This window comes from Gracilinanus agilis, chromosome 2 (genome assembly GCF_016433145.1).
Source record: "Gracilinanus agilis isolate LMUSP501 chromosome 2, AgileGrace, whole genome shotgun sequence".
Taxonomy (NCBI): domain Eukaryota; kingdom Metazoa; phylum Chordata; class Mammalia; order Didelphimorphia; family Didelphidae; genus Gracilinanus; species Gracilinanus agilis.
The window spans coordinates 586,002,785-586,016,533 of record NC_058131.1 but is presented as its reverse complement, the minus strand read 5'-3'; the positions used below and the strand labels follow the sequence as shown (position 1 = coordinate 586,016,533).

Genomic DNA, 13,749 nt, shown 5'->3' with positions numbered 1-13,749 from the left:
AGAGTGAGAGAGAGGGCCTGTTACCACGATGGCAGCTGTATTCCAAGCGTCTGAAACTAACAGTAGGAAGGATGGACAAGTGAGGTAAAGAAAGGAAGGGAGGATGCAATGAGCACCCGGCAAAATGTTAAGTTTTACAGGGAGAGAATGGAGATTGACTTATTTTAAATGATACTTTTTCAATACTCTTTTAATGGCAGTAGTCATACTAAAGGTTTGAATTCTTAATATTTACTTAGGATTATACTACCTTCATTTATTTGAAAATGTATTAGCACAACTCAACATTTGCAGGACTGGACAATGCATTCCTTACAAGAAAGCATTTAAAAAAGAAATTAAAGAAAGGAGTTAAATTCTTTTACCCTCCCTTATCCATATGGATAGGTGCCCCAAACATGGGTAAAAGATCTTGGTATTGGATTCACTAGTTTCAAAAGCCACACAAGAAGGGCAACACCAGCTGATCCTTGCTGGAACATTACAAGGAAGATTTTTTTTCAATACTCCCTATCCCCCAATCAATAAAATGGTTTTAAAACTTAATTATGTAATTTAACCAAAATTTTTGTGTAATTGGAATCTACTTCAAATTCTAGAGTCAACTCTGATGAAATTGAACAGTGGTTAACAAAGAGTTGTATAACCCAGTGCTAGATAACACTATCTGTAAAAGAGAATTAAAGATTTGCAACATTGTGGTGGGGGCAGGAAAATTTTGTTTAAAATACATGAACATACAAGTAACAAAAAGTGCCCTCAAATATGAAAAAATAGGTTTAAAGCTGTTTATATTTACACTTAAAATATATATATATTAAAGAGAACTGCCGAGGACATGTGACAAAAGACATGTAATTAAACAAGTGTGAAGTGAATGCCACAATTCTGATTTTTTTCCTTCCCATCTTTAAAAGTGGATCAAATATTGGGGTTACCCTATTGTAGCTTCTTTGCCCAAGTATTAATACTAATTACATATTCCCCCAAATGCTTAGCTCTTTACATACGTTATGTTTACCAGTGTAAGTCATTGGATACCAAACAAAAACAACTAATCCTAAAAATTTTAGATACAACAGGCCCCTTACTCTCATTGCCCCCAAACACCAAACTGTAATCAGTTCTCCAGACACATAACTACTAGACGGAATTGATTCAATAATTTAATTAGCTTTGGTTCTCAAAAGAAAGCCCATTAAGTTAGAATGAGAAGCAATATAACTCAAATGGATTAATTGCTACCACATATACTTCCATATTACTTATACCCACACAGATGGAATAAAAGTTTTTTGCTACAGCAACATGCTCTCTAGTCACTCATTTTTGGTTATCAAGGATGATCAGCACAAAAGTAACTTCTTAATACTATTTCTATTATTAAGTACTAACATTTACCATTACAAATATCCATTTTTGAAGAGAGGTAGAACTTGCAGCTAGTTCTACTTCACTACACAATCTCCTTTATTATATGCCAATTTTGTTTGTAATTAAGGGGGAAAACCTTTCAGAAGAGGGTGACACATTCAGAAAATATTTAATTACTATAAACTAATATGGGAATCCATGTAAGTAACTTAGTTTTAAACTTAGTTTTCCAAGGAATAAGGTGATCTAAAAAAGTGGCTTCCTATGTATGACTGTACCTGAGACAAAGTTACCTATGGCCAGATAATCTGTCCTGGCCTCTTTTACAAAACCCAAATAAATGGCCATAGTTCTCCATTATGAATCTGAAAGCTCATTTTGTTTACTTATATGAACTTATCTGCACATGCCCAGTGAGAAACCCAGTTGTTGAAGATGAGCCCCAGATCCATTTCTTTCTAAAGAAGAAAGATGCTTAGTTTCCTATTCATCTGAAATTGTCTGAAGAAGTTGTAGTCTTCAAATGAATTTCTAGTTCTGGGGCTTTGCCAGGAATTGAATTGGTTGATATTGAGCCATTGGGAATTATAGTTGTGTTCAAGCTACTAGTGGTTTCTCCAGAGCCTTGGATTTTAAAATAGACCACATAAAACACTGGTAAAATAATTCCAATTAGAAGCATGATAAAAACAGCATTCCACCACTGAATTCCACAGTCGGCACCATTCATTAGAGTCTTCTGACTAAGTGGAAGCAAAGGTTGGTTTGGGGTTTCTATGCAATAATCTTGATTTAAATAGATTTCTGATTGTACTGCACTTTCAATATCTTGATCAATCCCCTTAAAAAAATCTGTCAGTTGGTTAGATTTTGCACAATTACTTCCTGCAGCTGTATTATCTGAGTCTGGCAACTCAACAAACGTCAATCTAGGCTCGGAAGATATAGTTTGGGGAGGTTTTAATTCCTTGCTTGTCTCTGTTAAGATGCCGTAATTCTTCACTGGAATCTTTATAGATTTCAAAGCATATAAGTCTTGTTCTCTGATAAAGTTGTTTACTTTCTTGATGTCTGCAACCTATGAGGAAAAAAAATATGAATACATCAAAATTTTCTTCAAAAGCTAAATCACCCAGATACTACAAATGCTGTTTTTTAACTGAATAAAGCTTTGCTTTAATGAACTTTTTACCTAATTCTAAGATAATGTACATTATCAAATGAGAGAACTATAAAGTACTTAACACAGTGCTGGGTATATAGTAAACTTTATATAAATGCTAGCTATCATTAACTAGAATCCTAAATAAAATTAAATTGTGAAAAGAAACATATTTGGCCACTTAATATCCAGTAAGATAAAAAATAAAATAAAATTCCTAAACTCAAAATGAAAAGATTTTCCATGTGTACTTCTCTTTATTTTTAGAGGCAACAGTGCCCCCTTCTGGCATATTAAGGTTACAGTGAATGGGCCCCAATGTTTGTAACACAATTCAATGACAAATTTTCAATAGCCTGAAAACAAATGACTTGAATGCTGTATCTTCTCCTAAAATGTTAGATTTTGCCCCCTAAAAACACACAAAAATCAATGATTACCAAATTTCTTGAGGCATACGTTTTTTATTTACTTTATTGGTATTATTTGTGTATTTGCCCATATTCTTCCCCGAAATATGCTATAGAGGGTCTGTAAGTTTTAAATGTAAAAGAACTGAAAAATTAATGTGCTTTGGGAACTATTACTTGAGATAACTGGAGACATGATGTTTCATAAAACCAATGAAAAAAAGGAACTGCCAGGTTAGTTTTATTATGTAGTCCAAATTGTGCTGGAAGTTAACCAGTAAAAACTAGTTTCATCTCATTACTAAACAAACTTATTTAAATTAAGAATTTAAGATATAGAAGTTTCTGACTTTAGACATACTCCCCCAACCTAATTCCTGTTACACATTCCCAAAGGAATAGCAAGCACCAAACTTTATTCAAATTTGGAAAGCTAATATTCACTTTCTTCTGTGTTTTGAAAAACAAAAACATGATACCATCTATAATACCGCATTGCACAGTACATTTAAATTAAAATTTAATAATAGATGTTTAAATTGAGGTCTTATTGCCCTACTGTTTTAACTGTTTCCATACTATTTAGTCATTTAACTAAATTGGGGATGGGGGCTTAAAAGGTAGTCAGTAAAACTCTTAATCATAAATATTAATTTATGTGTTAAATAAGATGTTTGAGCTTACTTTGTCAAAAAATTTCCCCCCAATAACCAGGAACAATTTTGCCCATTTTATTTAGGAAGTTTAACCATTTTATTTAGGCATAAACTAATGTAGTTGGACATCTTCATTTTGACAAAGTTACTGTAAGTGGTAGTGTGGTATAGTCAAAAGAGCACTGGATTGAGAGCAAAAAGACTTGGATTGTGTAATCCTGGCTCTCCCATCTATTTACTAGATATATAACCTCTTATTCACATCATTTAAATTCTTTAAGCCTTAGGCTCCTTACATAAAAAATAGATATTTGATCTGCCTACTTCACAGGGTTGTTGTGAGGCTATGATGAGCATGTATATAAAAACACTATGTAAACTGCAGAGTTTAGCTAAATGTAAGATATTATTTTTTTATGGCTTTAGTAGTACAGTATATAAAAACTGATTAGTCTCAGTCACTTTCTTCTCCACAAAGGAAAAAAAAAAGTATTTGCATAATAATTATGAATTAAAAAGAAAATTATATAAGTCAGAATATTAGATCTGGAAAGGGGCCTTAAAAATCTGAGGTACATGATTTAAAACAAAAAATTATAATTGTACTCCATATAATTAGTTTCCTTGATAATCCTCTACCATGTTATATGTATTTTAAAACAACATTCTAGGAAAAGGTCCACAGGGTTCGCCAGACTGCCAAAGGAGTCCATGACACAAAAAGGTTAAGAATCCTGATCTAGATCAACTCTTTAATTTTATAGATAAGAAAGCAGCTTATATTGCAAACTAGTCAAATCAAAATTCCAGAAAGAATTAAAATTTTAATACTTGTGTACTTGCTACAGGACAATAACCCACTTGACCTTTGCCTTATTTATTCAGACACACATGAAAACTCTATACATGATGAGAGAGGTAAAGTGGAAAAAGCACAGGCTGCAGAGTAGCTGTATTCAATCCTACCTTTGACCTTACTACCTAGGTAATCTTGAGAAAGTCATTTAACTTCCTTAGGCTGAAGTCACCTGTACAATGAGGGGGTTGGACCAGATAACCTTTGAATGTCTAGCAGCTCTAGATTTATGATCACATTACCTTTGGGTATTTTGCATTATAACATACACTCCAAATGTGTAGAATAATTCCATGTATTAGCTAATGTGGGTACTGAATGCTGCACAATCACAGTTGGACAAAATCTGAAGCACAGAGCTAACAAAATTAAATTAAAAAGTAGCTTTTATCTGTGGAGAACATGCAAGGAATTCTATGAATGCTTTCCTACTTACTTCCCCACTGTTAATCGTTCTGTATGCTAAAAAAATACAATTAAAAAGAAAAACAGTATTATAAAGATGCCATAGCATAAAAAAGCAGTTAAAATAGACAGAAGTTATAATTCTACCTGTTTAAAACTACAACATTGGAAGTGGAGAAAGTAAGAAGAAGCGAGTAAAGAAAATAATCAAAGACAAGAAAAAGATTACCCTCCCTAGCCCCATCAAATAAATTAGCCTAAAGAAATGTTATCATTGCAGTTTTCAAATAGGAGAAATGTGAAAGCAGTTCTCAGAAAAAAGGAATGTCACTTAACATGAGCTTTCATTAAATGCTCTTATCTTTCCCCTCAACCCAAAACAGACAGAACTAGAAGCTATTATCTAAGATTAAGACTAGTAGCAGAGTTCTTCATTGCCATGCAACTGGGTCTGTTTCTTCTAATGATAATTTAGGAAAAAGAATGTCCCAGAATCTTCAGTAAGTTTTATTAAATTTAACTTAAACAATTGACAAAATGAAGCCAAGTCATCTTTATGATCAAAGTGGAATGAGTTCTTACTTTACAACCATACTGAAGAGCAAGTTTGTTAAGGTTATCATCTTCTGCAAGTTCTCGTTCTAGCAATACCACATCCCCTACTTTCTCTCTCGGAGCATTCCTTTGTCGTTCCTTTCCTCGTGGTCGTAATTCCACATTTAGTTCCTCTTCAGACAATTCATCTGAGTCTGAATTGTCATTTTTAAACATGTAAATATGACTATTTGTAGAACTACAGACAACAGCAGGGGCTTGGAAGGTTTTGGTTAATACTTCCTTCTGTCTCATTTTCGGCACCTGAAAACAAAATTGAACGCGTTAAATAGTTGTAATTCTAACCAATTAATATTAGCTATCTTAAAGGAGCTAGGTGAAAAGAACAAAAAGATGAATGGTTCCTGTTCACTTACTGCCACAGATCATCTGTGTCCTTTTCCCTAACAACTATGAGCACTCAAAAAAGTTGTTAAAACAAAAATTCTTATTAAAGTGGGAGACATTTAGTGGAATGAATAAAAAGGAGTGTGTGCCTGTGCATTTCTAACTACTAACTTGTTTAGCTAATAAAAGAACATGATCTCTCCCTGTATTCTTCATCCTGAGATTGGCTGACGAAATCCCAACCAGTCCTTCCAAAATATTTTATTGACAAAAGCAGTATTCTCTTCCATTGTAAAATAGAATCCTCAATTATCCAATGACACTGATCAGTTTGAAACTTTTAGTCACTACAGACTATAATTATCTCCTTTTAAGAATAGGTTAAGAGAATGATTAAGAAATAAAGGCATGATCACTCTACTGTGAAGTAGGTACTCCTAGACTGCTCCTATAATGAAATAAATTAGACATCTGCTACATAAAATGAGAGTTTGTTTTTTAAAGACCTACATTCCTATAAAATAATTTTACTGCATTATATGATATCTTTTACTAAAGGATGTTAGATGTCTGAAAAGTAGTAAGAAAACATGATGTTACTGTTTTGGTAATGCTGGAATTTCATAAACTATATGGCAGTTTGATAGAAATTCACAAGTATTTATTTCTAGTTTCTGTATGCTTCATTAAAACATAATTTGTGTTTCAGTGTTTCCCCCTTTTAGTCAAAACCAAAAAAATTATATTCTAGAACCATAATGGCAAACCTCTGGCATGCATGTGAAAAGGCATGCAGAGCTCTCTCTGTGGGCATGCTGGCCAGAGTTCATTACTAGAAAGGCAGAGGGAACCCTCTCCACCTCACTGAGTTCATTTTTTCATTGCACCAGCTCCTCTGTCCAGGAGTCCAATGGGTGTGCTTGCTCCTAAGTCTGGGGTAGGGAAGGGGCAGGACAGGATCTCATTATCACTGTTGGAGAAGTTCCAAACACTATTTTAGGATTAACATTTCTACACAAAAAATATTAGAAACACAGATTTTAGACCTACCAAAACAACTTTTCAATATCTTTAAATGATGATGTACAAAAATGATGCCTTCATAATTAAACAAGGTCAGACTTTTTTTAAGAAGCTAGTATCTACCCCATGGATGAGACATACACCCAAGGTGGGGATGCCTAGATGAGACCATAGATCTAATGAAGTACTAAAGTGGAACTATAAGACAAGTAGTAACAAGTCAAATACTACCTAATACTGAGATTTTTACTTGAATGGCAGTCCCTGACATGTAAATAGTAGTAGATATCTACTTCACCTTATTAACTGCTGCTCTTTATTTTCAGCTATAGTGCTAAATATGATCCTATTTAAATTATAGTCTTGAGGGAAATTAATTAAAAACAAGCAAGTAACTATTAAAACACAATATTAAGACTATTGGATAATCTGGAGGGGGGGGCAGTTAGGAATATAAATGCTCCATGCCACAATTAAGACAATACCAGTTATATTTTAATTATAGCAAAACCTAATTTTCTTATACACAGATTTCTGGTAATTTCAATATGTAAGTCCTGATTTTGTTTTCATCTTGCTGTAATACTGGAAGTGGGGTGAGGCTAATTATTATATTCTGACTCACATGTTCTTTGTGACTCATATGTTACAATATATCACTTGTTGGATTTTAGTCTTCAGCATCATGCAATCAAATTACCTGGAAGAGAAAGGAAAAATAGCTGGCTAACTTTAATCTAGACGGAATGCATTAAAGTTGCCAGTTCCTGCTTAAAAACAAAACCCTACCTACTATTAGCTATGCTAAAGGGACTATTTGTTTGAAGAGCCTTTCAATGTCAGTCAGGTAAATTATAAAACACTAATTAACTCTTACTAAGAAGAGTATAACAAATAGAGAGGAATTTGCTTCTCTCTTTTTTCAAACCCGACTCCTATTTGGAAGCCTTGACCAATTTTCTGTCTTCTAATGGTGAGAGGCGGCACGTTGTAGTAGATTGAAAGACAGGAGAGCTGGGTTCTAGGGCTGGCTCCTAGGGCTGGCTCCGACCTTGAGCAAAGGGACTTTATCCTCACCAAGACCAGGTCTGATGAATGCTATGCAGCACTTAATTAGGATGCCCTGAGCCAGACCTCACTGCAGAAGGGGCGTTCCCTTCAAAAAGAAGAATCTTCAGGACGCTTGGAGCCACCCTTTCTTCTCTTTGCCTGGAAGATGATCCGGTCTTTCAGTATCCCGGCTCTGTAACCCGGGGTCCCTTAAACAGACACCCAAGCAGCATGGGGGAAATAAGGAGGAGGTGGAGGGGAGAGTGACCTTTTGGTTTAGACTCTAAGGTCAAAGGTGAGACTCCAATAATACAGCTCTGTTCCCAACCACGGATTGAGAGCTCCGAGTCCAAACACCGAGGGTCCGCATTTTCCCAGAAAAGTCTTAATAGACTTGGTGGAAATTTAAAGGGGTGAAAAAAAGAAGCCAGCTCACTTTGGGGGATGCCATGTTTCGTTTTCACGCATCTTCATTTTCTTTATTAGTTATTATGGCTCTAGCCAAGGGCCTCCAAGGCCGGCAAGGTTCCCACTGCCTGCGCCTAGGCCTAGACTGCCCCAAGGACCTGTGCTCCGCATTCGTGTCCCGGCCTCGGGCTCACAACTGTGCCCTTTGTACCCCGTTCCCCAGCCCCGCCGCAGACCCTCGAGCGTCTCCTAGGAAACCGGTCGGGGCAGAAGGGGCCGACCTCAGACGCATGCGCCACCTCCTCCTCAATCTCCCCCGCCGAAGTCCCGGTCCGGAGAAGCCCTTCCACTCCAGCTGAGGAAGAGGCTCCGGATTGGGGGGGGGGGCACGACACCCCAGATAACTCACCCTTTCAACGCCCCGGTTCCGAGGCCAGTCCCGCGGAAGCCTCTCACCCAACCACGCTGGCGCCGTAGCGCCTTCCCATTGGCTTAACCGGTCAGCAGGTCCCAGGGAGGAAAAGGAAACGTCCAATCACGAGGCGGGGAGTGGGAGGGCATTTGGGTCGGCTGAGGATAGGGTGAGAGGTCAGCGCTGGACCCGACACTCAGGGGCGGATACTCCTAGTGGATTTTCCCTCGTGAACGAGTGTTGCGGGGGAGTGCAGTGGAATGTGGAAAGGAAGGAGCTTCTTACCCCTTTGTTCACGTCCTCTTCTCCTGAGTTGTCTTCTGGGAGTACCTGTTGTGGTGGTGGATTGTTGCTGCTGCTCTGCCCACTCCATCGGCTCCATTGTATTCTTCACCATCCCTTCTCTTCCACTCCAACTCAGGGACTCTGAACCTGGATCAGATTGGCTGTTCTTGAAGGAAGTGTGCCAATTTTCTCAGTGCCTCTCCCTAGCTACCACAGTCCTTTGGATACTATCTTTCCTATTAGAATTTAGGCTCCTTTGGATAGGGACTGTCTTCACTTTTGTATTTGTCTCCCTGCTTATAAAGGCATAACAAATGGTTACTATTCCTTTATTCTCTAATTCATTCGGATTCCTTGAACCCTAATAACAAAAGAAAACGGTTTAGAAAAAACAAAATTCACTTTTGGAGACTGGCATAACTGATGGATGACTTGCTCCTCCGCAATATAGAGAGTCTCAAAGACTGCTGGGCTGGATCGAGTAGATGGCTCCTCGTCAGAGTCCTATGCCGAAGTTTCCAACAGATTTTGATATAGATTCCAATTGCCAGAACTCGGGTGGTTTTTCAGTCTTTTGAAGCTTACAAGGTCATAGCATGGTCTGTTTCATCTCTGCTGTCCTTTCTCATCAGAAGAAAAAGTGACACCATATGTTCCTGGCCCCTTGATGGCCAGATAGAGAGGGGCTATGGGAGCAAATAGAAAGCCAAGATTACTTCTTTTGTACCCGACTCTCCTCCCACCTGGACACATAAGGCATTTTGTCTTCTTCCTCACTCTATTCAAGTTTCTGGAATGCAAATTAATTTCTAACTCAGCAGCCAATTAAAAGGCCTTTTGTCACAACAAAGCTGACCGGAACTAGTCAGAAGATATCTGTTCATGCTCCTCCTTAGAACATTTTTGAAAGCAGACTCGCCAAGCTTCCATCATGGTTGATGCAAGGAAGAGCATATTGTGCATATTCTAAGGACTGGGCATCCAATGGCCAATCTTCACACCCTCTACCCATATCCCTCTTTCCCTACCATTATTCAATTATGTCACATAAAGTTCCAAACACTTCTCAGGTGAGATCTGGAAGAAAAACTCTCAGAGGGAGGAATAATGCTGTTGGACGTATGGAAAGGAGAGATGAGAATGAAGGCTCTCCTTCAAAGATTTGTGGAATGAAAAAGTTTTGAGAATCACTAAATTATATACCCAAGGCCCCCCTGCCTTGACCACTTATCTTTTATAATTATTATTTTCTCATGAGCATGAGGCAATGATGATTTAGAGGGAAGGACTGGCAAATTGATTTCTGATGACCCTGACTCTCAGAAAGGTGATTGCCCCTCCCTTAAGGAAGGCTCTAAATTGATACCCATTTGGAATGGTGACAGGTCCTGTGGGGTCCTGACAAACATTCGGGGGTCCTGAAGGGAGGAGGAGATTGAGATGTGGGGAAAAGGATGACATGCATCAGGAGGGTCAATGAAGCTGGTGGCAATCAAAGACAAGATTTATTGATCACAGCTAGTATTTTATAGAGAAGATGTTGTAGGCTAAGGGATTAAGTAAGCTTTTTACATGGACAATGGTTAGTGACATGGGCATTATGCAGAGATGGCAGGGGCCCCCTTAACTCAGGCAGGCTGATTCCAGGAAATTCCCTTCCCCCTTCCTGTCCTTGTGACTCCTGAGGCAAAGACCATTATCCTTGAGATAGACAAAGAGATACACCTTCAGGCCACACCTTGATAGCTTAAGCCCTGAGGATCTCAGGCAGACCCCCCCAACCCCCCAGTGGAATGCCAGAATGCTAGAAGTCATGTCCACACTACTGTAAAGAATATAAAAATCTCTGAACTGGGGCACTCAGGGAGCAACCCGATAGTTGCTCCACTCATGCTGCGATGCCATGTCTTGGAGGACAACCCCCCAGGGTTGTTCCACTCATGCTGTCTTGCTGGCCATTAATCCTATCTTACTAATAAATCTTTCTTTTTACTTTTAAGCTAAGTTTGGAGTCTTCTCGTTCTTGAGAAAGGTTTCCTTCCCAAACCCGGGGGCTCAACATTTGCACCCCCATAATAGTTAGTAATGATTTACAATCTCAGTACAATGACTTAGTTTACCTCATAGAAACCTGGACAGGGTTTTCTATAAGATAGTAATTCAATATATCAATGTGTAACCATCTAGTCCAGATTCTCAGGGAAATGTTTGACTTCAGTGGGTAGAACAAGGACAACCAGTTGTTGCCAAGTACAGGAAAGGTTTGGGGGGCCTCATCTGATGCCTAAGCTGCGTGACTGATTCTAGCCAGACCATAGCTTCTCAGAGACCTTGCAATCTAGGGTTCACTCTCACTACTGGAGGCTACAGAAAGGGAAAGAAATCTCTCCATAGGATAGATGAGGAAGTTGTCGACGTGGAATCTAGAGACCCCAAACTTGTGGCTTAGTGAGATCTGATGAACCCCAAGTTTTAGAAATAGCTTGTAGGCTGGAGACCCCCAAAAGCTTGTGCTTCCCTGTTCCCAAGAGAATCCACCCTGAAGGGAATCTCAGGCTAGCAGTTGCAGACTGAATCTTGGACCCTGGGGTAAATGCTAAATGCCCTTTTGTCTTAGGTAGTCTTGCCCATTGTATCAAAGACCCTTCCCAGGAAGACACACCTGGGCAGGGACCATCCTTTAGTATCCATTGTGTAGGCAGTCCCTTCCCTTACACCCTAGCCTCTGGCTAGGATTCCTTTCCCAAGCTCGATTGTAAATCCCATCCTTACCAGTATAATGTCAATCATCTCTCCCAGCCCCTGGATCTTCCCAAATGGTATATAAGTTCCCCAATTTCCTTTGTTCCTTGCAGTCATCTAGCGCTAGTCTCACTCCCAGGGGTTCCGGGATCAGAGCGAAACAGTGTTCAATCCTGGACTCTGCACAAGGCGCAGCTCTGCGTAAGAGGCCAAGTAGCCCTGTTCCCCTTTTCCCTTGATTAAAAAGTGGCTTTATGACTATTTAATAGTTCTGTGTTTTTTATAAGTTAACAAAGTACATGATCTGTTAGCTACATTCCTAGTGTTAGCTTCTTAACTTCTTTGTATTGTGTTTTCCTAGCCATCATGAAGATAACGGGTGCCAGATGGTTGCTATTATTGGATTTAATGACTTATTGGCTTTTATGACATTTATGTCCCATTTATGGGAACCTCAGGTCTGTGGCTGCAGGAGCTTTTATCAGAGTTGAGAGTTTCAAGTGAGCAAAATTATCTGAGACTAATACAATAGGAGAAGTTCTGATCCTGGAAAGGAAATAAAGACAAATGTATAAATGGAGATTTTTGAACCTTGGACTTCATCCCCCAAAAGGTTCTTAGTAGTTCCCAAAATTCCCTTTAATCTCTCCTGCACCTCCATGTTTGCTTGGTCACATTGTTTTATAAGTTCTGTAGCTACACCCTCTTCCTCTCTCTTCTTCACGAGCATGACTGAGTTAGTTTAGAACCTTTTCACTCCAGTTATTTTTATGTTAGTTCATTATTGATAAAAATTTATAAAATATTAATACTTAGTTATTAAATATTAATTTTCATCTCTACACTTTTGGCTAACCACAATGGGATAGACTTCTCAAATATTTTTAAGAGAGATTATCAATTAAGTTTTTTTGCCCAGCCATGCCTACCCGCCTGCTTTCTGCTAGCCCCAATGCCAGTCTCCCTCTCTAGCTTCCACCTTGAGTCCACCTGCTTCAGCTGCTTCTGTTACTGCTCCTCTCACCTAGCCTGCAGCCCTGCTGCTGTGACTGGATCCGCTGCTGAGAGTCTACCAATCCTAGCCGGTTTTTTTTTTTTCTAAGAGGGTGACTTAAAAATCTTTCCACCCCAATCCCTTCCCCTTCCCCACATGGGTTTTCCAGCCTACACTAGCCATTTTTTAAACCCTGGACTCCTGACTGAGAGAGACTTGCAACTCAGGAATTTTTTTTTTTAAAGAAGGGGACTCCTCTGCCTTTTCTTTTGAGGGCAAAGAGACCAAATATCAGTAGATTTAGATTTGAAATCAGTTTTAGAAAATAAGCCTGCTTCCCTCCCCCCCACCCCCACCCCTTGTCTCTCCTCACTCAGAAAGCCCAGGGGTAACCAGTCCTTCATTTGCAAATATGCTATTATTGTCCCTCACAGTTTTGCCCTTAGGGAAGAGAGTACAGAAGAAGAGCTCTTAAAAAAAAAAACAAAAAACCAAAAACACAACCCTTTAGCAAAAAACCCTAAAAAATAAAGTCTCTTTACCTTCCAGGCAGAGTCTCCTTTTGTTTAACTTTTATTTAAGGAATAAACTTGTTACAAAGCATGGCCTGGTCTGCCTATTTCAAACAGCTCACATTCTGGGAGAGCATTACAGACCTCTTGCTTCTGATCCTGGGGGTTTTTGTGCTGATTGAATGTCTTGCAGTTGTGAGCTTGACTAATCTTAAGATTCAGGGGAGAAATTCATTTCCTCACACCCCTTTGGCATTTTGTTCTACCCAGCCTCTACAACATACCAAATTATGAGGGTCCTCCACACTATGCTCAGTGCTTGTATCAGGAAATCCAGGGTTCTAACAAACAAAATCTGAATGGTTGATTTATATGGGGGAGGGGAAAGAACCTTAAAAGAGATCTGGAAGTTTATTGCTTGCTAATCATTTTCAGCTTCTTTTCTCAAGATAGTAAACAAGTCTATTGGAATTGGTAAAAAGGTTTTTGACTGCACTGCCTGTACCTTGTTATTTGCT

At 38.7% G+C, this 13,749-nt stretch overlaps 1 protein-coding gene across 2 annotated transcripts; it reads right to left on the bottom strand.

Moving 5' to 3' along the window:
* Nucleotides 1–1,208: 1,208 nt before the first annotated feature.
* LYSMD4 (LysM domain containing 4) lies at nt 1,209–9,073 on the bottom strand. 2 transcript variants are annotated; one of them, XM_044662460.1, is made up of 4 exons: nt 8,696–8,736; nt 7,454–7,528; nt 5,446–5,721; nt 1,209–2,452 (listed from the first exon to the last, which is right to left on the bottom strand). In XM_044662460.1, the coding sequence occupies exons 2-4, from the start codon at nt 7,469–7,471 to the stop codon at nt 1,862–1,864; spliced, it is 885 nt and encodes a 294-aa protein (XP_044518395.1). In that variant the 5' UTR covers nt 7,472–7,528; nt 8,696–8,736; the 3' UTR covers nt 1,209–1,861. The 2 variants fall into 2 exon arrangements, with proteins under 2 accessions (XP_044518395.1, XP_044518394.1); XM_044662459.1 differs by lacking the exons at nt 7,454–7,528; nt 8,696–8,736 and adding an exon at nt 8,984–9,073.
* Nucleotides 9,074–13,749: the final 4,676 nt, after the last annotated feature.

Bases quoted from the DNA above. Each gene is read 5' to 3' on its own strand.
- LYSMD4 (XM_044662460.1), bottom strand. The intron at 2,453-5,445 runs GTAAGAACTCAT...TTTTCCTCATAG, and splicing joins CTCTTCAGTATGGTTGTAAA to GTTGCAGACATCAAGAAAGT.